Source organism: Betta splendens, chromosome 16 (genome assembly GCF_900634795.4).
Source record: "Betta splendens chromosome 16, fBetSpl5.4, whole genome shotgun sequence".
NCBI lineage: Eukaryota > Metazoa > Chordata > Actinopteri > Anabantiformes > Osphronemidae > Betta > Betta splendens.
In genome coordinates, this window is record NC_040896.2 from 124,198 (window position 1) to 151,261 (window position 27,064).

General features: G+C 37.7%; 1 protein-coding gene across 9 annotated transcripts in view; it reads left to right on the forward strand.

Annotated features, from left to right (window-relative positions):
• Positions 1 to 27,064, forward strand: part of fah (fumarylacetoacetate hydrolase (fumarylacetoacetase)) — a 76,201-nt gene that overhangs the window by 17,013 nt on the left and 32,124 nt on the right. For 6 of the 9 annotated variants that reach the window (XR_008692874.1, XM_055503288.1, XM_055503291.1 and 3 more), the window contains 2 exons: positions 18,109 to 18,161; positions 18,320 to 18,419. The exons of 1 other annotated variant lie outside the window; for it this stretch is intronic. Coding sequence is in view for 7 of the 8 variants with exons in the window: in XM_055503288.1 (XP_055359263.1) it covers positions 18,109 to 18,161; positions 18,320 to 18,419 (153 nt within the window). In the remaining variant the exon portion in view is untranslated. Of the gene's footprint in view, positions 1 to 10,217; positions 13,787 to 18,108; positions 18,162 to 18,319; positions 18,420 to 27,064 lie in introns of those variants that run through there. 2 more of the 9 variants (XM_055503292.1, XM_055503294.1) reach the window with 2 other exon arrangements.

Consider the following 27,064-nt stretch of genomic DNA (forward strand, 5'->3'; position numbering starts at 1 on the left):
AAGTAGTTAAAGCTGAAAGTAGACAAAGCTGAAGAGGATTTGAAACGCTTCTTCCATTCATTTTAATGGGGAAAAAAAGTTGAAAAAAGTTTTATAACTTGAAAAATATGAAACATATGAATGAGAAAAATAATAGCACACTTCTCCTTAAAAAGCTGAACATTTTGATATTGGAATGGTTTCTGTAGCTCAAACGATGCGGGAGTAGTTAGGTGCGGAAAAACGTACGGAAGAACTAAAGAAAATAACTAGAAAAAGCATTTCCATAAGAAAATGCACAGTGAATGCTTCCAAGCTGAAAATATTCCTGAAGAGTTGCTGAAAGTAACTGAAACATTTAAAACAGATGAAATAGCTCAATCATGTAAAGCATAGTTGAATGTATCTAAGGAGAAATAGGAATTGATTAAACAGTGCTGAATATTTGCAGAAGAAGCTGAAGTAGTTGAATTTCATATGGAGGAAACACGAAAAAGATTTGCTGAAATTAACAAACTGCTGAAAATCAATTAATAATTTGTTGAATTATAGCCAAATGTATCAAAATGGCTAAATATTGTAATTAAATAGTTTTGATTTCAAGAGCTTAATGAGTAGCTTAACGTTTTGGAAATATTTAATACGGCTTAAATTTGCTTCAGAACAAGTATTTGGATTTAAATTGATAAAAGTTAAAGCTTTGAAGGAAGTGTGTGCAGATAATTGCTGAACAGTAGAATAGTTTTCATTAACTGGTTATAATTAACTAGTCAAATTCACAAATGTGATATTTAGGCTAAATAATTAGATTGGTGCTTTTATTTGAAAGTAATTTGAGGAAGTGTGTGTCCTAAATTGGTAAACTGGGAAAAGCGCTCATTAAGTTGTCCTATATAACAAAAAAGCAGTCAAAAGCATAAATTAAAAAGGTTTAGAGCTTAGTTAGTTGCACTAAAAGTTTAGTATTCTTATTTTGAAATGACTTACAGGAAGCTTGTGTGAGTAATTGTTAAATTGTTTCATTAACTAGTAATAATAAACCAGTAATAACTGGTATAGACTTATTGCTGATTTACAATTGACCATTCAAAAGCAGAATTTATTCTATCAAAGCAAAAAAATTGGTTTAATGCTTTTATTTTAAAATGATTTAGAGATGTATGTGTTTATAGCTAAACTTTAAAATAGTCTCATTACTTGTCACAATTACCCATTCAAAAACAGAGTTTATGCTATTAAAACTAAAAATTTGGATTGGTACTTTTATTTTGAAAGGATATCGATGACACCTGTGCAGGCAATTTCTAAACATTAAGATTGTCTTATCATCTAGTAACAATACACCAGCTGAACGCAGAAAATATTGCCCTTTTTAGCTAAAGATCTGGAATGGGGCTTTTATTTTGAAAGGATTTGGAGAAACTGTGTGTGCAGTATTTTAGTCTAAATAAATAGTCATAATAAAACCTGTTGGAAGCAGAAATATTGCTATCTTTAGTTAAAAATCAGGATTTGGGCTTTTATTTTGAAAGGATGTGGAGAAGCTGTGTGTGCTTAATAGCTAAACTGTAAAACAGTCACAATAACCAGTCACGATTACCCATTAAAAAGTATAAATAGTCCTATTAAAGCTAAAAATTTGGATTGGTGCTTTTATTTTAAAAGAATATGGAAAATGCCTGTGCAGGTATTTGCTAAACAGTATATTAGTCTAAATAACTAGTCATAATACACCTGTTGAAAGGCAGAACTATTGTTATCTTAGCTAAAGATCAGGATTGGGGCTTTTATTTTGAAAGGATGTAGAGGGGGCTGTACGTGCTTAATAGCTAAACTGTAAAACAGTCACACTAACCAGTCATGATTACCCATTCAAAAGCACAAATAGGTGCTATTAAAGCTAAAAATCTGGATTGGTGGCTTTTATTTGAAAGGATTTAGAGGTTGTGTGTGAGTAATTACTAAACTATAAAATAGTCATTATACAGTCATAATATGTCATTCAATAGCAAGAATTGCCCTATTAAAGGAAAAATTTAGGTTAAGCCCTTTCAGAATAAAATCACCCTAATAAGTGTGAGTGGTTATTGCTGAACTCTAAAGTGTCTCATTAACGATTGGTAAGTATTCAGAACCAGAAATGTTCTAATCAATCTTGCCATTAAAGGTAATAAATTGTAATTGGTGCTTTTATTTTGAAAGGATTTAGAGGAAAACGTGTTGGGGTAATAGCATAACTGTCAATTAGTCTTTAAATAATCATAATTAACCATTCAAAGGCAAAAATGGTGCAGTTTAAAGCTAATAATTGGCATTGGTGCTTTTATTTTGAAAGGATGTAGAGGAAGCATGTGTGGGTAATTACTAAACTGTTAATCTATCTTTAAATAGTCATAATTACCCATCTAAAAGTAGAAATATTGCTATTAAAGCTAAATATTGGCTTGGTGCTTTTATTTTGAAAGGATTTAGAGGAAGTGTGTGCTTAATTACTACACAATCCAATAGTGTAGATGAGTAACCAGTAATAAGCATGGAACTGCTGTCTACACTGAGAATCAGGAGTTTGACCTGTCAGTGAAATCTGCAGCTGCGCCGTCGCCATGGAGACGAAAGGCGGGAAAATCAGGCTCACTCTGCTCTGTAAAAGCAGAGTTTCACCCTGTATAAACAGGCTTGTTCCAGCTAAACCATAATAGATATCACAAAAATTATTTCATTTTACGAGTCCCAAGTCTTCAATGAGCAAATGGTGTGAATTTTAGGTTTGAGGACAAATGTTTGTAGCCGCAGTCCGCAATTTCAAAATACTTCTCCTCTTGTTTTTCTCCCAGACGTCCTGCCGAAAATTATCATTAGAGTCTATGGGAGAATTTCGGATCTCTCTGCGCTTTGAGGTTGATAGCGACTAAAGTATAGGTCTGAGAGTAAAGCCAGACACATCATTAGAAAGAAGACAAGTATGACTACGATTTACTGAAATAATTACATTGATAGAGTTTCATTTAAGGTAATAAATTACATTGGTGCTTTTATTTTGAGAGGATTTAGAGGTTGTGTGTGAGCGATTACTAAAATAAAATAGTCTTTATTTAGTCATAATTTATCACTTAATAGCAAGAACAGCACTATTAATCTAAAGATTTAGATTAAGCCCTTTCAGAATAAAAGCACCCTAATAAGTGTGAGTGTTTATTTACTGAACTCAAAAATAGTCTCATTAAACGTTGGTAAGTATTCATAACCAGAAACTTTCTAATCAATCTTGCCATTAAAGGTAATAAATTGTAATTGGTGCTTTTATTTTGAAAGGATTTGGAGGAAATGTGTGGGGCTAATAGCATAACTGTCAATTAGTCTTTAAATAATCATAATTACCCATTCAAAGGCAAAAACAGTGCAGTTAAAGCTTACAATTGACATTGGTGCTTTTATTTTGAAAGGGTGTAGAGGAAGCATGTGTGGGTAATTGCTAAACTATTAATCTATCTTTAAATAGTCATAATTACCCATCTTAAAGCAAAATATTGCTATTAAAGCTAATTATTTGACTTGGTGCTTTTATTTTGAAAGGATTTAGAGGAAGTGTGTGCTTAATTACTACACAATCCAATAGTGTAGTTGAGTAATCAGTAATAAGCATGGAACTGCTGTCTACACTGAGCTTCAGGAGTTTGACCTGTCAGTGAAATCTGCAGCTGCGCCGTCGCCATGGAGACGAAAGGCGGGAAAATCAGGCTCACTCTGCTCTGTGAAAGCAGAGTTTCACCCTGTATAAACAGGCTTGTTCCAGCTAAACCATGATAGTTATCACAAAAATTATTTCATTTTACGAGTCCCAAGGCTTCAGTGAGCAAACGGTGTGAATTTTATGTTTGAGGACAAAAGCTTGTAGCCACAGTGACAATTTCAAAATATGTCTCCTCTGTTTTTCTCCCCAGACGTCTGCCGAAAATTATCATTAGAGTCTATGGGAGAATTTCAGGATCTCTCTGTACTTTGAGGTCGATAGCGACTAAAGTATAAGTCTGAGGGTAAAGCCAGACACATCATTAGAAAGAAGACAAGTATGACTACGATTTAGTGAAGGAATTATGTTGATAGAGTAAAAATTGTGGCTGTAGTGACGAGTTAGAGACAGAAGTTCTGTCTTAAAAAAGCGCACCTTCTCACTGTAGCTGTGACATCACGCACTCTAACTGACCCAATACACACTAATGGAAAAGCTGAAAATTTAACAAAAACCACACCATATTTAAACGCTCACTAGTCGAAAACTATAAAAGATACGAGGACGCTGATTTACGAGGAGAAAGTTGAGCGATGATGGACGCTTTTGAAGTTGAAGTGACGTTTCTACGCCAAAGTATGACGATGATAGACGCTGATGAAAAGAGGGAAGTTGACAAAAAGTTGAACGATGATTCCCATAGACGACCATTATAAAAAAACGACGAAAAACGTTGAATAACGTTAAAAGTTGAAAAGCTGAAAACGTGAAAAGTAATAGCCTGCATCGTCTAACGATGACGCACGTTTAGAACGCTGAACGATGATTCTGCGATGAAGCGTTAAAAAGTAGATAGCAATCAAAAAAAGGGCGGAATAAGTAGAAGAAGAATAATAATAATAATAAAGACCGAAGATAACAATAGTGTGAGAGCTGTTCAGCTCTCCCACTAATAAAGACCGAAGATAACAATAGTGTGAGAGCTGTTCAGCTCTCCCACTAATAAAGAGCGAAGATATCAATAGTGTGAGAGCTGTTCAGCTCTCCCACTAATAAAGCTTAGAAAAACAATACAGTGAATGCTTTGCAGCATTCACTGTGATAAAGCTTAGAAAAACAATACAGTGAATGCTTTGCAGCATTCACTCTGATAATAAAGACTAGATAAAACATTTCCATAAGAAAATGCACAGTGAATGCTTCCAAGCTGAATGTATTCCTGAAGAATTGCTGAAAGTAGCTCAAACATTTAAAACAGATGAAAATAGCTCAAGCGTGTAAAGCATAGTTGAATTTATCTAAGGAGAAATAGGAATTGATTAAACAGTGCTGAATATTTGCAGAAGAAGCTGAAGTAGCTGAATTTCAAATGGAGGAAACTTTAAAAAGATTTGCTGAAATTAAAGAACTGCTGAAAATCAAGGAAGTGTGTAAAGGTTTGCTTCGTTAGTTGAAATACAGCCAACTGTATCAAAATAGCTAAATATTGTAAGTAAATAGTTTTGATTTTCATGAGCTGAATAAGTAGCTCAATGTTTTGGAAATATTTAAAACAGCTGAAATTTGCTTCAGAACAAATATTTGAATTTAAATTGTTAGGATTTGAAGCTTTGAAGGAAATGTGTGCAGGTAATTGCTGAACAGTAAAATAGTTTCATTAATTAGTCATAATTAACTAGTCAAATGCAGAAAAGTGATATTTAGGCTAAAGATTTAGATTGGTGCTTTTATTTTGAAAGGAATTTGAGCATATAACTAATTCGAGCATTAAGCATATAACTCACTTTACAATACAAATATTTATATAATTGTGTGATTGCATAAACATGCCAAACGTATTGCCGAATTGCTGAAAGCAGCGTAAGCACTGAAAACAGCTGGAAGCGGCTGAGGAATTTAACACATAGCTGTATATATCTAAAAATCAGTTTTGCATATATTCTTCATCATTTCATGCAAAATTTTTAATTTCACTGGTGCCTTAGTCAGGACTTGAACCAGAGTCTTACCAGTCAGAGTTAAACACTTAACCACTGAGCCACAGTAACTGCAGACAAGCGCTGAAACAGCTGGAGGCTCCTGAGGAATTTAATGCACAGCTGCATATATTTAAAAATCTGTTTTGCATATATTCTTAATACTGTCATGTACTTTATATATTTTGTGATTTTACTGCTGCCTTAATTAGTACTTCAACCAGAGTTTTCAAGGTCAGAGTGAAACGCTTAACCACTGAGCCACAGCATCTGCTGACAGTTAAACTCTAAGCATCACTATACATACTATTTGAAAAACTACTAAACTGAATGTTTTGCTGAAGGATTGCTGAAAGTGTCTGAAATATTGAAAACATACTTTGAAATAGCTGAAAAGCTAAATTCATAGATAAATATATCTAACGATTAGTTTTTCAAGAAGAGCTGTATGTGCACAAAGGAAACAAAAATGGTTGAATTAAAAGTAAAGAACTACCATTTATTACTACAAGACCATTGCATTTGAGGTTTATGGCGCTGTGAACCACTTAGTTTAACATCTTGCAGTTGCTCCAATTTGGAATTGAATCTGAGACTGCAGGCACCAGAGTCAAGAACCTTATCCACTCAGCCGAAGGAGCTAGTGCCATCATTTCACTAGGCTGCATTATACACCGTAGTAATAGTAATACACCTGTTTATTTAAATAGTGAGAAGAAAAAAGTTCATATTTCCAAAAGTATACAAGATATGACTAAGAAAACTAATAGCACACTTCTCAAAAAGCTGAACATTTTAATATTCGAACCGTTTCTGTATGTCAAAGCGTGTAGCAGGAGTTAGGTGCCGACGATTGTAGAAAGGACGTAAAAAGGAGATATCAATGCTAACACTAGTTAAAGCATTTCCCTAGGCAAATGCACAGTGAATGCTTCCATGCTGAATGCTGAAGAATTGCTTGAAATAGCTAAAAATTTTAAAACACATTTGAAAGTAGCTTAAACACATAAAGTATAGATTAATGCGTCTGAACAGAACTGGGTGTTGTTTAAACAGAGCTAAATATTTTCAAAAGAAGCTGAAGCAGTTGATTTTAAATTTAATGATAGTTCAAAGAGATCTGTTGAAATTCAAGAAACGCTAAAGTGAAAAAAGTATGTAAAGGATTGCTGAACTTGATGAAAGATAGTTGAATGTATCAAAATAGGTAAATAGAGTACAAGAGCTGAAGGAATAGTTGAATGCTGTGGAAACATTTAAAACAGCTGACAGTAGCTGCAGAGGAAGTAGCTGAATTTTAGATTTGGAAAAGTTGGAGCATTTGATGACGCATGTGCAGAAAATTGCTAAAATTTATAACTCAATATATCGGAAGGAAATCAATATAGTTATATTAAGAAGTGAACGCATAAACAAGCCTATTGCTGTTGCAGAACTGAATGTGCACAAATAAAAGAAAAGCAGTTGATTTTACTAAAAATCAAAGGGTTTTACCCATGACAACAGTGCTGTAAATCTTTCTTCTGAAGAAAGTTTAAATACTTGCTTGAGCCAGGTTTCAAACCATGAACTCCTTATGGGTCATGCTTCTTTGCCACTGGGCCAAACTATCTGATTAAATTCTTGGTAAGAGTGGCTGTATAGATCCTTCTTCCAAATGGAAATGGGAAATGCAAATATTACACAATAACCCGATTGCACAAACATGCCTCACACAGGTATTGAACCCGAAACTCCCACTCCAGAGTCAAGGACTTAAACCATTGAGCTACTGGACATAACAGCTGTAACATGACTTGGCTGAAGAGTTTCCTCTAGATGAAAAGAACTCTGTCATTTTCACGTGTTTATTTTATTAAACAAAGACTTGAGAGTTGCAACAGTCTCAAAACGCTAAACCTAATATTTCATACAAAATCATGCTTCAATCATTGCAATTTCAATTTCAACACATTATAGAGGCTCACAGCAGTTAGTCCCGCCCTGAGCCACTAAGGCTTATGGGTAATACAACCGTTTTTTTATTTTAAAGTCTTATAGTTAAAGTTAGGATTCAAAAAGTTTTATAACACAACTCAGAGTGGAGCCCAGGACGCAGAGTCGCAGTCTTACACGCCTCTCTGCACGTTCTCTACAGCCGCGACCCACTCTTAGTCTTAGTTATCGCATAGAGACTGTGTCTGCTTCTCGACCACCTAAACTATACAAGTCACACACAAATCAAAGAGGAGTGACTTACCAGAATTTAATAAACATCAAAACAGTTCCTCTTACAGAACAAAGTAACAGTAAGCTAATAAAGTGTGGTTTATTAAATATTAGATCTCTCTCATCTAAATCCTTTTTAATAAATGACTTGATAAGTGACCATCACATAGATCTGTTCTGTCTCACTGAAACCTGGCTGCAGCAGGATGAATATGTTACTTTAAATGAGTCGACTCCAATGAGTCACATCAACTATCATGTTCCAAGAAGTACAGGTAGAGGTGGAGGAGTAGCAGCAGTTTATAAATCAGATTTATTAATTACTCCTAAACCTAAACATAGTTATAACTCATTTGAGAGCCTCACTCTGAGCCTTTCTTACCCAGACTCTAAAACTCAGAAACCAGTTGTGTTTTGTATTGTTTACCGTCCTCCTGCTCCATATTCAGAGTTCTTAACTGAATTCTCTGAATTCTTATCTGACTTAGTTCTTAGCACAGATAAAGTCATTGTAGTGGGAGACTTTAACATTCATGTAGATGTTGACAGCAACTGTCTCAGCACTGCTTTTAACTCCTTAATAGACACTATTGGTTTTACACAGCAGGTAAATGAACCCACTCATCGTTTTAACCACACCCTAGATCTTGTCCTGACATATGGGGTTGAAATTGATAATTTAATAGCTCTTCCCCAAAACCCTCTGTTATCTGACCATTTCTTATTAACTTTTGAATTTAGCACAACTGACCCTATAACAGCTAGAAAGAAATGTTACTATAGCAGATGTTTATTTGACAATGCTTTTGCCAGATTCAAGCAGATGATTCCATCATATTTTGCCTCAATGTCTTGCAGATACACAGAGAACAGTCACCTTAATCCTTATGAACAGGTTTACTGTCTTGTAGATGATGCTGCAACAGGATTTAGAAAACATCATAGCACAGAAACAGCTCTGGTTAGAGTCACTAATGATCTTCTATTAGCTTCGGACAATGGTCTAGTTTCTGTCCTTGTCCTGTTAGATCTTAGTGCTGCATTTGATACAATTGATCATAACATTCTATTACAGACACTAGAACATAGAATCGGGATTAATGGAACAGCATTGGGATGGTTTAAATCCTATTTGTTGAACAGATTCCAGTTTGTTCATGTTAATGATAAATTCTCCACACGCACAAGGATTAGCTATGGAGTTCCACAGGGTTCTGTGCTGGGTCCAATTCTGTTTAGCCTATACATGTCTCCTCTAGGTGAGATTATTAGAAAGCATTCTATTAATTTTCATTTTTACGCAGATGATACCCAGCTATACATGTCCTTGGAACCAAATGAAACAGATCAACTAGTCAAAATTCAGGGTTGTTGAAAAGACATCAAATCCTGGATGTCCCAAAACTTCCTTCAACTAAACTCAGATAAAACTGAGATTCTTATTGTTGTCTAAAAATCTGAGAGAGACACTATTGAGTCAGATAGCCACCCTGGATGGCATAACATTAGCTTCAGATTCTACTGTGAGGAACCTTGGTGTCATGTTTGACCAGGATCTCCCTTTTACATCATAAATTAAACAAATCTCCAGAACCGCCTACTTCCACCTTAGAAATATAGTTAAAATCAGAAGCATCCTCTCTCAGAGCGATGCAGAGAAACTGATCCATGCATTTGTTACCTCTAGGATGGACTACTGTAACTCCTTACTCATAGGATGTCCTAACAGCTCCTTAAAAAGCCTACAGCTCATTCAAAATGCTGCAGCCAGAGTTCTGACAGGACTTAGAAAGAGAGATCACATTTCTCCTACATTAGCTTCTCTGCACTGGCTGCCTGTAAAATGTAGGATAGAATTTAAAATTCTCCTACTCACATACAAAGTACTCAATGATAAAGCTCCTTCTTATCTTAAAGACCTTATAGTTCCTTATGCTCCCAGCAGAACACTTCGTTCTCAGAGCGCTGGGCTACTTGTGGTTCCTAGAGTGTTTAAATGTAGAACAGGGGGCAGAGCTTTTAGCTACCAAGCTCATCTCCTCTGGAACCAGCTCCCTCTTCAGGTTCGAGAAGCTGACACACTCTCCACCTTTAAGATTAGGCTTAAAACCTTCCTTTTTGATAAAGCTTATAGTTAGAGATGGTTCAGGTCACTGGCAATTATTGTTAGTCACAGGAACCATCTCTTAGTTAAGCTGCAATAGACATAGACTGCTGGGGGACTTAATTTATACACTGAGCTCCTCTGTTTCCTTCTACCTCCTCTGTCCCATAACCTCCCATCATTGCCCCATGTTTAACTAACCTTGTCTCTTTCTGTCCAGTAGTTGTGGTTCCCCCCCCCCCACACTCTTTCTCCCTCTCTGTCCTCACCTACAGGTATTATTGGACTCAAAGTTTGGTGACTGTGATGGGCAGCTGCGGATCCAACCATCCTGCCTGCATCCAGTCCCTGGTCCTACCATCCTGCCTGTGCTCTGTTGTTGCTTGTTGTTGCTTGTTGCTGTTGCTGTGCTTTTCTATCTCTCTATCATCTCACCCCAACCGGTCGAGGCAGATGGCCGCCCACATCCAGTCTGGTTCTGCTGGAGGTTTCTTCCTCGTTAGAGAGGGAGTTTTTCCTCTCCACTGTTGGTGTCAAATTAAATGCTTGCTGTATGTGGGATTTGTTGGGTTTAGTTTTAGTGTGAGGTTTTAAACCTTACTTTGTAAAGTGCCTTGAAATAACTTTGTTGTGATTTGGCGCTATATATATATAAAATTGAATTGTATTGAATTGAATAACTTTGGTCAAAATAAATTAGCATTTTGTTCATTTATGGTTGTAATGTGTTCTTTTTGTTTTTCTTCTTTTTTGTGTGGTACCCCGCGAGTCAGGGGATTGTGTCAGGGAGTGTCAATGAGCAGTGCTTTGTGTGGTGTGTGAAAAGTAAATGGTGCTTCCTTTCTACAAAGGGAGTGCACCAACAGGTGCTGTTAATTTGTCTTTTATTACCTGCGCAGGCTAATCTTAGCAGTAGAAACATGAATGATATTAAAGTACAGAATTTAAATGGGCATGCAGTTAATTAGACTTGCTTGCAAGAAAGATTTCTAAAAACAATTTAATGTATGTTATAAACAAAAAAGTCTTCACCTCGGCCAAATGTGCATAGTTCATTAAACAATGAAAATGCGTAATTGACTCTAACTTTTTTTATTTTAGCAAAATTACAAGCTGAAGAGCGTTTTGTGATTAAAAACATTAAAACATAAAAATTTTGTAATTAAACGCAAAGATTAGTCTCTTATGTCAACAAGAAGAGCTTCATCAAAAAATTGTTCATCATTAAGGGTCACTCCTATTAACACCACGTTCTGTTATGGTGCATTACCCACAATGCTTTGTGCTATAAATTTGCATATATTTTTGAATGCTGTAATGTTGACTTAATTCCTAAAAAACACCCCCTCAACTATTTGACAGACCAGGTTGTTTAAAAAAGCTTAATGTCTACACCTACTCTTATGGGGAATCAACAATGCAAGAACTTATAAATAATATTCCTAGAGCTGTTGTGAGCATTAGGAGTTTCACTTGTAAGTCAAAGTGCTACTGAGCTCAATCCCTTATCTGCTGCAGCTGCGCCGTCGTCATAGAACAGGCAGGAACGTCCACTGCTCAGCACAAAGAGCTGGAGTGAGGCTGATTTCCACCCCAGGTTAACAGGCTTGTTACACCAAAACCATAAAGATTATCACAAAAATAACTTCACTTTATGAATCCCAAGGCTTCAATGAGCACCTGCTGTGCGTTTTATGCTTGAGGAATGAAAATTGTGGCCACAGTCGCGATTTAAAAATGCCTGTCCCTCTGTGATTTTACCCAGACATCAGAGAGTATTTTCCATTGGAGTGAATGGGAGGATTTCTGGAACTCTCTGTGCTTTGACGCAGATACAGACTATAGTTTTAATGGCTTAGCCATGCACATCGGTGGTATGAAGAGAAGTATGACTACAAACGAGTGAAGAAAATACGTTGATATAGTGAATGGAAATGGCTAATGGAAAAGCTGAGAATTCCTTAAAAAACACCCTATGCTTAAACTGCTATAACTCAGAATCTGCTAAAGATATCAAGAAGCTAAACAAGACATTAATAGTTGAATAGTTGAACATTGTTTTGTAGTTTAAATGGTGTCTGTAGCTTAAAGTGTGTTGAAGTAGTTAAAGCTGAAAGGAGACAAAGTTGAAGAGGATTTGAAATCATTCTTCCATTCATTTCAATGGGGAAAAAAAGTTGAAAAAAGCTTAATAACTCGAAAAATATGAAACATACGAATGTGAAAAATAATAGCACACTTCTCCGTAAAAAGCTGAACATTTTGATATTGGAAAGGTTTCTGTAGCTCAAAAGATGCGGGAGTAGTTAGATTCGGTAAAACGTACGGAAGAACAAATATAATAATAATAATAATAATAAAGATTACAGTGAATGCTGGAAGCATTCACTGTAATCTGTAATCTCATGCTGGAAGCATTCACTGTGACTAGATAAAGCATTTCCATAAGAAAATGCACAGTGAATGCTTCCAAGCTGAAAATATTCCTAAGGAGTTGCTGAAAGTAGCTGAAACATTTAAAACAGATGAAAATAGCAAAATCATATATATATTGCATGAAAGTATTAAGAATATATGCAAAACAGATTTTTAGATATATACAGCTATGCATTAAATTCCTCAGCCGCTTCCAGCTGTTTTCAGTGGTTAAGCTACTTTCAGCAATTCTTCAGCAATACATTCAGCATGGAAGCATTCACTGTGCATTTCCTTTGGAAATGCTTTATCTAGTTGTTTTTTTTTCGTACGTTTTTCCGCACCTAACTACCCCCCGCATCCTTTAAGCTACAGAAACCATTCCAATATCAAAATGTTCAGCTTTTTAAGAAGAAGTCTGCTATTACTTTTTCATTCATATGTTTCATATTTTTCAAGTAATTAAGCTTTTTTCAACGTTTTTTGTCCCATTAAAATGAATGGAGAAGTGTTTTAATGCATTGTGGGTAATGCACCATAACAGAACATTGCAATGAATAATGAACAAATATTGGATTAGGCTCTTCATATTGACATAAGAGAGTAACCTTTATATTTAAATATAATATTTTTTAATTTAATTTGTTTTTATTAAATTATGTTTTTAATCACAATGATTTTCGGCTTTGTCCTTCCGCTTATATAGTAATAAAAGCATTATTGCATTGAATTCTATTAAACTATGCACATTTGGCTCAGGGTAACACTATACAAGACTACAGCAATATTCAAATAAAAAAAATAATGTAAGAGTCTCTCTTGTCAGGCAAGAACCAGGGCCAAATGACGACCGTCCAGTAACACCTGTATATTAAACCATTCTTGTCACAATTAAACAAATCAGACTTTACAGTCAAGGAGAGACTCAACAATAGCCTCTCTTTGTAAGCCCCCTTTGTATAAAGTAAACCACATTTGTTTTTCACACACCAAACAAATCAGTGCTTGTTAATGGTCATTCCCACTCACAATCCCCTCACTCACGGTGTACCACACGAAAAAGAACAAAAACAAAAAAAAAACACATTACAACCATAAATGAACGAGATACTAAATTAATTTGACCAAAGTTATAAAATTTTTTGAATCCTAACTTTAAACTATAAGACTACAAACAAAAGAAAGGTTGTTTTACCCATAAGCCTTAGCGGCTCAGGGCGGGACTAACTGCTGTGAGCCAGTACAATATGTTAAAATTGAAATTGATTGATGCATGATATTGTATCAAAATATTCTCATTTGCTTTAGGTTTAGCGTTTTGGCACTGTTGTAAATTTCAGGTGATTGTTTAATAAAATAAACACGATAAAATGACTAAGGATTTGTTTTCATTTGAGGAAAGTCTTCAGCCAAGTCATCCTAAAGCTATTATTTTGGTAGCACAGTGGTTTAACTCCTTCACTCTAAAGCGTGACATCCGCGTTCGATTCCTGTCTGAGGCATGTATATGTAATCACGTTATTGTATAAATTTCTATTTCCCAGATAAAGTGAGTAATATCCTTAATGTATCAATATATTAGTAATCTATATCATAAATGAAGAATATTTAGAACGTTCAGTTTTTAGAGTAGGATCTATACAGCCACTTTAAGCAATGACATGAGCAGCTGCTTTGGCCCAGTGGCAAGAAAGCAGGATCCTAACACAGGAATTCCTGGTTCAAAACCCTGCTGAAGCAAGTCTTGAACCTTACTTCAGAAAAAAGGTTTACAGCACTGTTGTCATGTGTAAAACACTTTTTTGTGAAATCAAACTGCTTTTATTTCATTTGTTCACATTCAGCTCTGCAACTTCTTAGCAAATCTGATCAGCTATACATTCAACTCATCGACTATTTTCAGTAATGTTTCAACTGATTAATTACAAATAGTTAATTAGAATATTTTACAGTATAATAAGGCTTGTTTATGTGTTCACTTCTTAATATAACTATATTGATTCCCTTCAGATATATTGAGTTATAAATTTTAGCAATTCCCTGCACATGTGTCATCAAATGCTCCAACTTTTCTTACTGTCAGCTGTTAAAATTTTAAACTATTCCTTCAGCTCTTGGACTCCATTTACCTATTTTAATACATTCAACTATATTTCATTATGTTCAGCAATCCTTTACATACTTTCTTCATTTTAGTGTTTCTTGAATTTCAACAGATCTCTTTGAACTATCCTTAATTTGAAATTCAACTGCTTCAGCTTCTTTTGAAGATATTCAGCTCTGTTTAAACATCACCCAGTTCTGTTCAGACACATTCATCTATACTTTGTGTTTAAGCTACTTTCAAATATGTTTTAAAATTTTTAGCTATTTCAAGCAATTCTTCAGCAATACATTCATGGACCTCATGGAAGCATTCACTGGGCATTTTCCTATGGAAACGCTTTATCTAATGTTAGCATTGATATTTCCTTTCTACATCCTTTCTACAATCGTCGGCACCTACTTCCTCCTACATGCTTTGAGCTACAGAAACTGTTTAAATATCAAAATGTTCAGTTTTTCAAGGTTTTCTTAGTCATTTTTTTACACTTTTGGAAATATGAAGCTTTTTCTTCTCTCTATTAAAACAAACTAGATTTTTACCATTGACACTAGGATGTGTAATGTAGCCATGTAAGCTGATCGTAGTAGCTCAGGGCCTTGACTCTGAGGCCTACAGTCTCAGGTTCAAATCCCATGTAGAGCAACAGCAAGATGTAAAACCAAGTTGCTTACAGGACAACATCTGTTGTTAAGGAATAGAAAGAAATAATAATGGCCTAAATTCAGGCATTTTTGTTTTCTTTGTGCACATACAGTTCGTTTCAAAAAACTAATCGTTAGATATATTTATCTATGCATTAAACTTTTCAGCCATTTCAAACTATGTTTTTAATGTTTCAGCTACTTTCAGCAATACTTCAGCAAAACATTCAGTTTAGTAGCTTTTCAAATAGTATGTATAGTGCTGCTTAGATTTATGTCGGCTGCAGTTACTGTGGCTCAGTGGTTAAGTGTTTGACTGTAACATTGAAGACTCTGGTTCAAGTTCTGACTTAGGCACCAATGAAATTAAAAACTTTTGCATGAAATGATGAAGAATATATGCAAAACAGATTTTTAGATATATGCAGCTATGCATTAAATTCCTCAGCCGCTTCCAGCTGTTTTCAGTGCTTACGCTGCTTTTAGCAATTTGGCAATACGTTTGGCATGTTTATGCAATCACACAATTATATAAATATTTGTATTTCCCAGATAAAGTGAGTTATATGCTTAATGCTCAAATTAGTTATATGCTCAAATTCCTTTCAAAATAAAAGCACCAATCTAAATCTTTGGCCTAAATATCACTTTTCTGCATTTGACTAGTTAACTATGACTTTTATCAATTTAAATTCAAATATTTGTTCTGAAGCAAATTTCAGCTGTTTTAAGTATTTCCAAAACGTTGAGCTACTTATTCAGCTCCTGAAATCAAAACTATTTACATACAATATTTAGCTATTTCGATACAGTTGGCTGTATTTCAACTAACGAAGCAAACCTTTACACACTTCCTTGATTTTCAGCAGTTCTTTAATTTCAGCAAATCTTTTTCAAGTTTCCTCCATTTGAAATTCAACGACTTCAGCTTCTTCTGCAAATACTCAGCACTGTTTAATCAATTCCTATTTCTCCTTAGATAAATTCAACTATGCTTTACATGCTTGAGCTATTTTTATCTGTTTTAAATGTTTCAGCTACTTTCAGTAATTCTTCAGGATTTTCCCGCCTTTCGTCTCCATGGCAATGGCACAGCTGCAGATTTGACTGACAGGTCAAACTGCTGATGCTCAGTGTACAGAGCAGTTCCATGCTTATTACTGATTAGTCAGCTACACTATTGGATTGTGTAGTAATTAAGCACACACTTCCTTTTAATCCTTTCAAAATAACAGCACTAAGCCAAATAATTTGCTTTAATAGCAATATTTCTGCTTTTAGATGGGTAATCATGACTATTTAAAGATAGAATAACAGTTTAGTTTTAATTAGTTTTAATTACCCACACCCTTCCTCTACGTCCTTTCAAAATAAATGCACCATTGCAATTGATTAGCTTTAACTGCACTGTTTTTGCCTTTGAATGGTTAATTATGATTATATAAAGACTTTTTAATCTTGGACATCTTTTTACCTTGGTCAACTTTTCAATCATTGTCATACTTGTAATCTTGTCTTATTATGACCATGGTCATCTTTTTAATCATCATCTTTTTAAATCGCCATCTTTTGTCATTGTTTTAATCTTTGTCAACGTTTTCTCGTTTTCATCGTGTTGCCATAGTCAACTTTTGGACGTCAGCAGCTTAATCAGCGTTTGGCATCGTTGCGGCAGCAGATCAGCTCTCCCACGTAATTTCTCGAGAAATTACTTTTTCTAGTTTATACTTGAAATTTGATGCTGTTCTGTTTTTTTCTTAAGTACTTTACAGGTGTTACCTTGTTTACATGTTGTGAGGTTGGTTGACGTTTTGTTAAGCTACTACATATATACCTTTAAAACTTTTAGCTAAAGGAGATGTTGCAAGGTTATGTAGAAGGAAGTAAGTGGGGAACATAGCGAGAGCGGGAGTATGAGACAGGAAGGCTGAAGTGTGGAACAAGAGTGCATGGTGTAATCTGGGGATACATGTTCCGGTGCTTAATAAAGAAGCAAGTTTAAATGCTTGCTGTATGTATGTAAACCTTACTTTGTAAATTGTACATTGTACATACATTGTAATTGAATTGAATTGAGTTGAATTGAATTGAGTTGAGACTGCTCGGCGAGTTGTTGTTTCCCTCACAAACGCCATAGGACCCATGATAGACGCACCGGGCACCGTGACGCACTTCATATAACTGCGGCCAAAGCCACCCACATCGAGCCTCCCAGGCAGAGCCAAAGCAGCCACAGAGACGAGGTCAGAATGGACCACTTTGGGTCAATGTTTTCCACCTCAGGAGAACAAGAGGAAAACACTCCCCAGTGGGAAGGTCAGCCTGAGAGAGTGAAGCCCGAGGACCAACAGTCCGTAAAAAGCCCACCAGGAGAAGCCCCCATGCCCAGAGAGGGCCCGCTCCCAGTTTACCACCTCCACATCAGCAGAGTGGGGCCTACCCCATCGGCAGATTTTACACATTTTATCATAATACCTTAAAATTCTGGCCACATTTTATCATCATTCCTATCTCACGAACAAGGACGGAACATATTAGGTCATGAAGGAACATATTTCTTTATAGCAGTAAAACACCTGACTTGTACCCTCCATGTATTTTTCACAATTCTTAATCATTCTAAAGTATAGAGATTAATTAATTTATATACAATTAATTTGAGATTTTGTTTGTTGGATTATTAAATGTTGTGATATTTTTTTCACATTTTTTAATAATATTATTGTAAGGAGCCTATCAAATCGTCAAGTAACGTTTCGGTCTTGCCAATAAAAGCTTTTCTCACTGATTCAACATAATTGGCTTCCTCAGTTGGCCTATTTGTTTACAAATTAATTATGCAAAACATCTGATTAGGTGTGCTCATTGATTTGTGTAGATTATAATTTTTTTGTGTGCTGTAGGTACACAATTTAAAGTTGACAATAACCATGACTTTTTGTTTTTAGAAAAACCTTCAGTGTTTGGCCCTAGTAAGCAGTTGGACATTGAGCTAGAGATGGTGATTACAATGTTAATTTATTTTTTTTAATTAGCACAATATTTAAATATTTGTGTTGAATAACATTTGTCCATAGAACACTGTTGTTTTAAATTATAAATGTCATTATTTCAATATATATTTTGACACATTTAAAACTGCTTTCTTTCTTTCATTAGGCTTTCTTTGTTGGAGGGGGAAATATGTTTGGTGAGCCCATTCCCATCAATAAAGCCCATGAATACATCTTTGGCATGGTACTCATGAATGACTGGAGTGGTAAGAACACAACATTGTTGCGGATTCAAATTAATAGTTTGATAATAATGCAGAAACATTCACATTCCTCGAAATTGGGGCACCAGGTTTGTTTTAAAGCTGAAACCATGCTTATATCAATCTAGTCAACGCCAGATGTCAATTCAATGAGTTACTAAGTATAAACAACAATAACAACTTTCTTGCAATAAAACTAAATCAGTCTCTAATGTCGTGAATTCTTGTCACAGTTCAGTGACCTCTGCTTAAATCTGAAGAACAATGCACAAAAAACAAAATTACTTTTAATGTTTTATCAATCTAATACTACTGTTACTGGCTTGGTTAAGTAAGGCGTGCCCTCTCTGATCCAGGTGTCACAGCCTCTCGGCCAAAAATTGTCGCCTGCTGTGATGATGAAGGCTTGGGGTCAGCAAAGTTACAGTCGGCCAGCCAGGTTGAACTTTCCAAGGTGTTTCAAAACGTCAGCGCTACTTAAACTAGCCCAAAAAGGAAAATTAGCTGGTATTGAAATTAATTAGTTCAATCAAATATAGCGAGTCAATTAAGGACTGTTTGTAATAGTTTCAGTTTTGCAGAGTTTCTTGAGATGACTTTCTAGAGTAACAAAATTCGCTGCTCGTTCGTATTTCTAAGTTAAACGAAAGTTTTCAAAATTTAAAAATAAAGGAAAATCAAAGAAAAGTAATGCAACGCAAAAAGAACAAGTTTGAAGATAGACGGAAATCCAAATTCAACTAGGACGTCATTGGTTTAGATACCCCAGGGGCAGTAGTCACTTGAAAAGGGAGTGCGAAGGATTCAGCAAGTTGTGGAGAGTTCCAACTCTTCAGCTCAGGTATCAGAATATGTGATTTGGTTTGATCCTAAATTTGGCATAACTAAGCTTTCCTCTTTTCTTCAAGCTCAAAGTTCCATTACACCATAACACAATACACATGTAACGATCACTCAAATAAGCAGAGAATCCAGAATGGTTAAACAACAAAAATAAATGCATAGAATATTAAGGCTTTAAACGTGGCATTTTAAAAAGCTGTAACTTTAAATGGCTTAATCTAACTATTACTAATTAAACTATTGTAACATTGACTTAAAAGGGCAACACAATAATGAGGTTACATGATTTACCCAGTGTACCTAAACGTATGGTGCACAAATTAAAAAAGAAGATGAGTATCTTTATTTCAGCTCAAATCTGTAGATCAGGCATTGAACATCACACAGAAACCAAGCCAATATCAAATAATACCATTTTGTACACAGAGTAGATTGACATCAGTTTCATGACAGTTGCATCTGAACCAGCACTTGTGTCCAAATGAAGAGTTTTCACATTATATTATTATACATTCCTAGTTTTATATTATTTCACATTCCTAGTTTACGAACCAGATCTCTTGGGCTAGTGGGAGAGTCCATGAAATGAGTCTTGGTAAAGATATTATGAGACACGTCTTGGTCTGGTTACTTATAAGGTCGTGGAGGACCCTGGTGAGAATTATGTGGTGTCACCTAAAGCTGTCCATTGTCTTTTGAAGTGCACTTAGACATACAGTATGTGTGTTGCTGATGTTAAACTCATGTCCTGTGGAATAATGTAGAATTCCGTGTATTTTTATATTCTGGTGAATTGTAGCTTTGTCTCTGTGGAAGGGAGTGAAGCTTACACGTTGTGTTAAGTTACCTAGGTCCAGACGTGGATTGCTACATCACATAACATTAAGACATTCTTCTTGTTGTATGTACTTGTAAATAGTTTAGTTTCTCTTGTGTCCCTAGAAACATGGTATTATGTGATATTATTTTCACACATTTATTTATTGTCCTCCTCAATGTTTTTAATATTCAACAGTCAATGTGAATGTGTGTGACAGGGTATATGCAATAAAGAGCTTTGGGTAGCAAAATAGAGGAAAAGCACTATGAACCTACAGGACTACTCCTATGTACTTTACAGCCTTGATTCCAAAACACGACAAAAAAACAAAAATGAAATGAAAAATGAAAGGTCCCTGTTTCTGGCACCAGGTGTGTCATTGAGTAAGACACTAGCAATAGCTCTTCGAGCGCCGCTCATGTGGCAGCTCACTGTTCGCCCAAGGGGATAGGTCAAGGAAAATTGTCAGGAAATTTCCTTTTTTTTATTTGATGGCAGCAACACTATTCATAAAAGTTGGAACAAGGGCAACCAAAGACTGGAAAATTACCTAAAATACAAGGATTTCAAAGAGGCAGGCCTCCTAAAATGTAAGATGGGCAGACATAAAATTGTGAATAATTGTTCCTGGGATCTGCTGGAGCCACTCTCCCAGCGTGGGGAGTTACAGCCTCTTCTGTTCCTAACACTTCCCATCTTTTTTGGGCAGTGATCAAAGGCGGGAGCCTCGGCGACTCAATCTCTGGACAACCAATCTGGCTTTTGGGACATGGGACAAGCCTGAGCTTATGCAGGAAGTCGAGCAGTACCTGTGCCTTTGGGAGGGGAATAGGTCACTAACTGTAGTTTGTGTCTATAGACCAAATGGCTTTAACTGGGGATCCTATCGTTCTTGGTTCACTTGGGCAATGACAGTGACGCTGCGTGACTGGGAGGAACAGCCTACCTGATCTGAACCCGAGTGGTGTTATGTTATTGGATTTCTGTGCTAGGCACAGTCTTTTTTTTCTTTTTTTTAGCTAGGCACAGTCTAATACCATGTTTGAACATAAGGGTGTCCATCAGTGCACATCACCATCACATCACACCAGGACAACCTAGGCGGGAGGTCGATGATAGACTTTGTAGTTGTGTCACCTTTGGCCATATGTTTTGGACACTCTGGTAAAGAGAGGGGCTGAGCTGTGAACTGATCGCCAACTGGTTGTGAGTAGGATCCTCTGGCGCAGAAGGAGGCTGCAACTACTTGGCAGGCACAAACATATTGTGAGGGTATGTTGGGAACCTCTGGCTAAACCCTGTGTCAGAGGGAACTTTATCTCACACCTGTGGGAGAGCTTCGACCAGATTCCGAGGGAGGCTGGAGACATAAAGTGTGAGTGGACCATGTTCTCCACCTCCATGGTCAACACGGCCGTTTGCATCTGTAGATGCAATGTCTCCAGTGTCTGTAGTGGTGATAATCCCCGAACCCCGTTGGTGGACGCTGGAGGTAAGGGATCCCATCAAGCTGAAGAAGGAGTCCTATCAGGTCTGAATGACCTGTGGTACTCCTGAGACCGCTGTTGGGTACTGACAGGCCAGGCGTTTCATTAGAGTTGGACAGCTGTTGACCTCGACTGAGGATGTTGACGGATGGTGGAAGGAGGACTGTGATCTCCTCAACCCCTTTGACACGCCTTCTGCTGAGGAAGCAAAGGGTGGGGACTCAGAGGTGGACTTGCCTATTCCCCAGGCTGAGGTCACCGAGGTAGTTTTCAACTCCTCTGTGGCAGGGCAGCGGGGGTGGATAAGTTCCGTCCTGAGTACCTCAAGTCTCTGGATGTTATGGGGCTGTCTTGGGTGATATGCCTCTGCAACGACGAGGGGGACAGTTTCTCTGGACTACAACATGGGGGGGGGGGGTAGTCCCTCTTCCCCAGGAGAGTGTGGTCCAACTATAGGGGGATCACACTTCTCAGCCTCCTCCCCAGGAAAGTCTATGCCAGGACACTGAAGAGGAGAATTCAGTCGATAGTTGAACCTTGGATACAGGAGGAACAATGTGGTTTTCGGCTTGGTGATGGAATGCTGGATCATCCTTTACACCCTTAGCAGGGTGCTCAAGGGTTTATGGGAGGTTGCCCAATCAGTCTACATGTGATTGGGGACTTGGAGAAGGCAGAGTGCTCCGGGATTATGGAGTCCGAGGCTCTTTGCTAAGGGCTGTCCAGTCTCTGTACAACAGGAGCAGGAGCTTAGTTCGCAGTGTGGGCAGTAAGTCAGACCTGTTTCCGGTGAAAGTTGGACTTAGGCAGGGTCACCGGTTGTGTTATTATTATATTTATGGATTGAATTTCTAGGTGCAGCCAAGGGCTGGAGGGGGTTTTGGATTGCGTCTCTGCTTTTTGCGGATGATGTTGCTCTGTTGGCTTCATTGAGCCAGGACCTCCAGTGTTTGCTGGGGCGTTTTGCAGCTGAGTTCAAAGCAGCTGCGGTGAGAATCAGTTCTTCCAAGTCTGAGGCCATGGTTCTCGACCGGAAAAGTTGGTTTGCTCTGTCCAGGTTGGAGGAGAACTCCTGCCCAAAGTAGAGGAGTTCAAGCATCTTGGGGGTTTTGTTCACGAGTGAGTGATTGATAAACGGATCAGCACAACTGCAGTAATGCGATTGGTGTCTGTGTCGTGGTGAAGAGAAAGCTGAGCCAAAAGGGGAAGCTCTCAATTTACCGGTCAATCTACATTTCTACCCTCACCTGTGGTCATGAGCTTTGGGTCATAAAAGGACACAAAAGGGCAATTTCGCGAATAAAGGCGGCCAAAATGAGCTTCTTCTGCAGGATGGCTGGGTGCTCCCTCAGAGATAGAGTCAGGAGCTCTGTCACCCAGAAGGAACTAGGAGTAGAGTCGCTGCTCCTCCACATCGAGAGGAGCCAGTTGAGGTGGCTCGGGCATCTGGTTCGAATTCCTCCTGGACACCTCCCTGGGGAGGATGTCCCACTGGTAGGAGGCCCCTAGAAGACCTAGGACACGCTGGAGGGACCATGTCTCTCGGCTGGTCTGGAAATGCCTTGGGGTCCCACCGGAAGAGCTGGAGATAGTGTCCAGGGAGAGGGAAGTCTGGAACTCTCTGCTTATACTCCTGCCTCAAGCATTCCAAGATCCATGTGTGAGGCATTGAGTTATAGGCTTTTTTGTAGTCAATCCAGGCAGTGCATAGGTTGGTATGTCTGGGCTTGCAGTTAGTAATGTGACATGCGCAAAAGAATCGGCTCTGAGACCTGATCCTTTCTAGTGATTCAGAAGTCTGTTCGAGTGAAAGGCAGCTTCCAGTTTTTCCCCTTTCGCTGCCTATCTCAGTGCTCAGCCTGAGCTCTGCTCAAGGAAAACCTTTGTTTTGATACCAGGTATCAGATACCAGGTACCAGGAGAAGAAATCGGATCAGTTCAGATAAGCTGAGACATCTGACTTTTTTGTATGCAAGCCTTCACTGAGGACATTAATATTGTTTGCTTGAATTTGTTCTGTTCTGTGGACTTGTCTGCAGTTTTTTTGTTCATTTATGCAGTAAAAATGATTGAAATATTTTAAAAAAGGAAGAACTGTTTTGTAACAGAATGACTGGACAAAATTAGGCAATTATAAACTGGACAAGTGTAGCAGATTCAAATTATTAAGAGTTTGATATTAATGCAAAAACATTAAGATACCTCGAAATTGGGGCACCACGACCAAAGGAGAGTGAGGGCGTCAGAGCCATACGATAGTAGGCACATGATAAAGCACAATGATTTGCAAATGCCGTAAAAATGTTCCAACTAGTTCTGGATTGTAGAGGCAGGCCCAGGATGGCGCCTTGTTTGGTCAATGGATAAGCCTGATTAGTGAGGTCGGAGGGCGCCACAACGGTAAGGGTGCGGCATTGGACCTCTGTGGGCTGGTGGTGCAGTAGGGGCACAGGGTCACGGACCTGTGCCCAGATTCTGGAATGCTTGAGGTCTATTACTGGTTCCAAGTGGTTGAGTAGGTCTTTGCCTATCAATAGAGGAACCGTTTCCAGGGATGACCCGATACTGGATGAACAAACTTCATTGGACCAATAGACACATGGATCAACGCCATGGCTGTAAGAATGGTCTCTGTAGGAGGGTAAGGTTGAATCTTCAGGGAGCATGGATGCAGTGTAAGCTGTTTGCCTGTTTGCTGCATCATTGATGTCAGTTTGTTGAGCAGTGCAGTAGATATTAAAGTGATGTCTGAAGCTGTGGATCTGGCTGTACAGCTGTCAGTGACAAAACATCGGCTGTTCTATTCTTTTTCTCTCTGAGGTCTTGGGCAACTTGTTCAAGTGTCTCCAAGTCCTTTACGTTGAGGCCCGAGGCATCGAAGTGGGGCTCATGTGGGGTATTTCTCTTCTCCACATAACCATTTCTATTCTCATTCTTAAAGGATTTGCGCCAAGGAGGACCAGGAGATATGTAATCTCGATGATAACCGTTCTGTGCGTGTGGTCGTTCACCTATGTCCCCCCTTTGCACTCGGAAGTCCCTTCTGTGCTGAGGGTTAGGTTGATCTTCAAAGGAAGCAATTTGATAAGATAAGTTCTTATCTAAGATAAGATAAGAACTTATCATGGTTTGTAGACTGTGGACACCTTTGCAGGTAAAAGCTGATGTCCTTTAAGTAGCCGGTAGTATCATGAGAACCACCAGGACTTGGGAGGGATTGCTTCCCTTTTTATTTGCTGGTAAAAGGCATCATGGGAAGTGTGTGTTTTCCCTATTTCAAACGAATAATCAAGATCTCTTTTAACCTTGGCTAATTATTTCTCCTGTTTTTCTTGAAGGCGTTTATTTCGCATGTTTTGTTTTCAGCAACCACCAATTGATGGCGCAAGTCTTGGTTTACTTGTTGTTCCTTCTCTAGTAGTTGGTGTGTTTGTTTTAATTGGATGGACATTATCATGGCCATTCGTCCCAGCATTTTCATCTTATCCTTTTCTTTCAAGGACTGTGTTAGGGCATCAGCAGTGCAGTCTGTTAACAGATTGTCAAATTCCTTCACCGTAGATCTCTGGATTTCTGTCATGTATCCAGGAATAAAAGCTTGGGTCAACTCATTCAATGTTTCTTCAGTGGCGACCCGGATATCTATGCTAGGGTCAGTGGACATGCTGGTATTCGGGTTTTTCAACTCAGTGGTTGGCTCCATCTTACCAGTGTTTTGGTTAATGAGGTTGGTCAGCAGTTCTCTAGAATTTAGTGGTTCTCAATTAATCACTTAAGAGAAAGGAAAAAAAATTGAGTTAATTAGAGTTAACTTCTGCCTGATTGTATCTTTATAAAGGTGAGGAGGCACCTAATAAAATTTTTAAATTTAAGCGCTTCTTTAACTAGAGTAGATCAAAATAATTGATTTTTATGAAAGTTATTTCTAAAAAAAAATTCTACACACAATATGTCAATCACAGGTAAAAATCAATCAAATAGAATGTTATAGTAATAACAAAAGAATAAAAGTCAAAAATTACGAAGGTAATTTAGAAAAAAAAATTCTACAATGTATGATTCAATCCAAAGTGAGTAAATAGGATTAAATGTGACTAGTCATAAGTAAAACAACGTTTATTAACAATGAAGCCTATTTAAATCCAACTATGAGATGCACTGGGGCCTACTCTGCTGGAATGCCTGCTTTCTGACTCAGTTAACCAAATCAGCCACTGGGTGGAGGCAGAGAGTATCACTAGGATTTTAATTCCGTTTAAGGACAACAGGGCACTCTCAACTGGGAGGCGCTGTAGGGCGGTGACGTCAGCACCGACAACTTTTGGGGACGCCCCTTGAAAGGCGCTCGCTGCAGGTAAAGTTTTAGGTCAGTTGCGCAGGCTTTGGGCTCCAAGGCCTATCAACAGTTCAACGTTTGAACTCAACAGTATCAAGTCTTAACAACTTCGGATCATTTATTTTCCACTTGGCATTGCACAGTGGGCAACTTCAACGTTTTCACCATTTAACCGTTTTTCTTCAATAACATTAAGGAGTCTGTATGCCTCACCAAGATAATGCACAATAAACGTCACTCTTCCCCTCTCAAACAGTTTATTTTAACAGTTTATAGGGAGCTGGGTAGCTAATCCAGCTGCTGTAAAGGGAAGGTCTGGATCAGAGGTGAATTAACTGGAACACGCAAAGAGTCGACTTAATCCAGGGTTAGTTCTGGAACACGCAGCAACCAAGGAACTCGCCAACAAGGCCTTTAATTTCACACAAGCGTACGGCGACGCTCAGTTATAACAATGTTTGCAAACACACTTCAATCGAAACAATATTCTTCTTCTACGTATTTCGCTTAACTATCTGTGCGCTCCTCTCGGCTGGAGGACTTGCGAGGCACGGATTTAAACAACAACACTCTACAGCGCACGGCCGTGTCCACTCGTTTTATTGTAAACCAACTAAGCTTTGGATCAAGATTTTTCGAAAGTCATACAAGAAATGCACCAACAACTGATTCTATTCAACCGAACTATGGTTCGCAACGTTCTCAGACAAACAAAGGTATGAAATAGCGCCTCACACGGGGCACCAATTAATATGTAGCGGACTCAAATTATTAATAGTTTGATATTAATGCACCAGGTTTGTTTTAAAGCTGAAACCACGCTTGTATCAATCTAGTCAACGCCAGATGTCAATTCAATGAGTTACCAGTCATGAACAACAATAATAACATTCTTGTGATAAAACCAAATCGGTCTCTTATGCCGTGAATTCTTGTCGCGGTTCAGTGACCTCTGCTTAAATTTTAAGAACAATGCACACAAAACCAGATTCCTTTTAACTTTTTATCATTCTAACACTACTGGATATATGAATAACATAATATGGAAATACTCAAATAAACAGAACAGAAAATGAGAAAACAGTCAGAATGAGATGATGAACAGTGAATGAATCAATGAGTGAAAACACAAAGAATGGTCAAGACCTGAGTTTGTGATGGC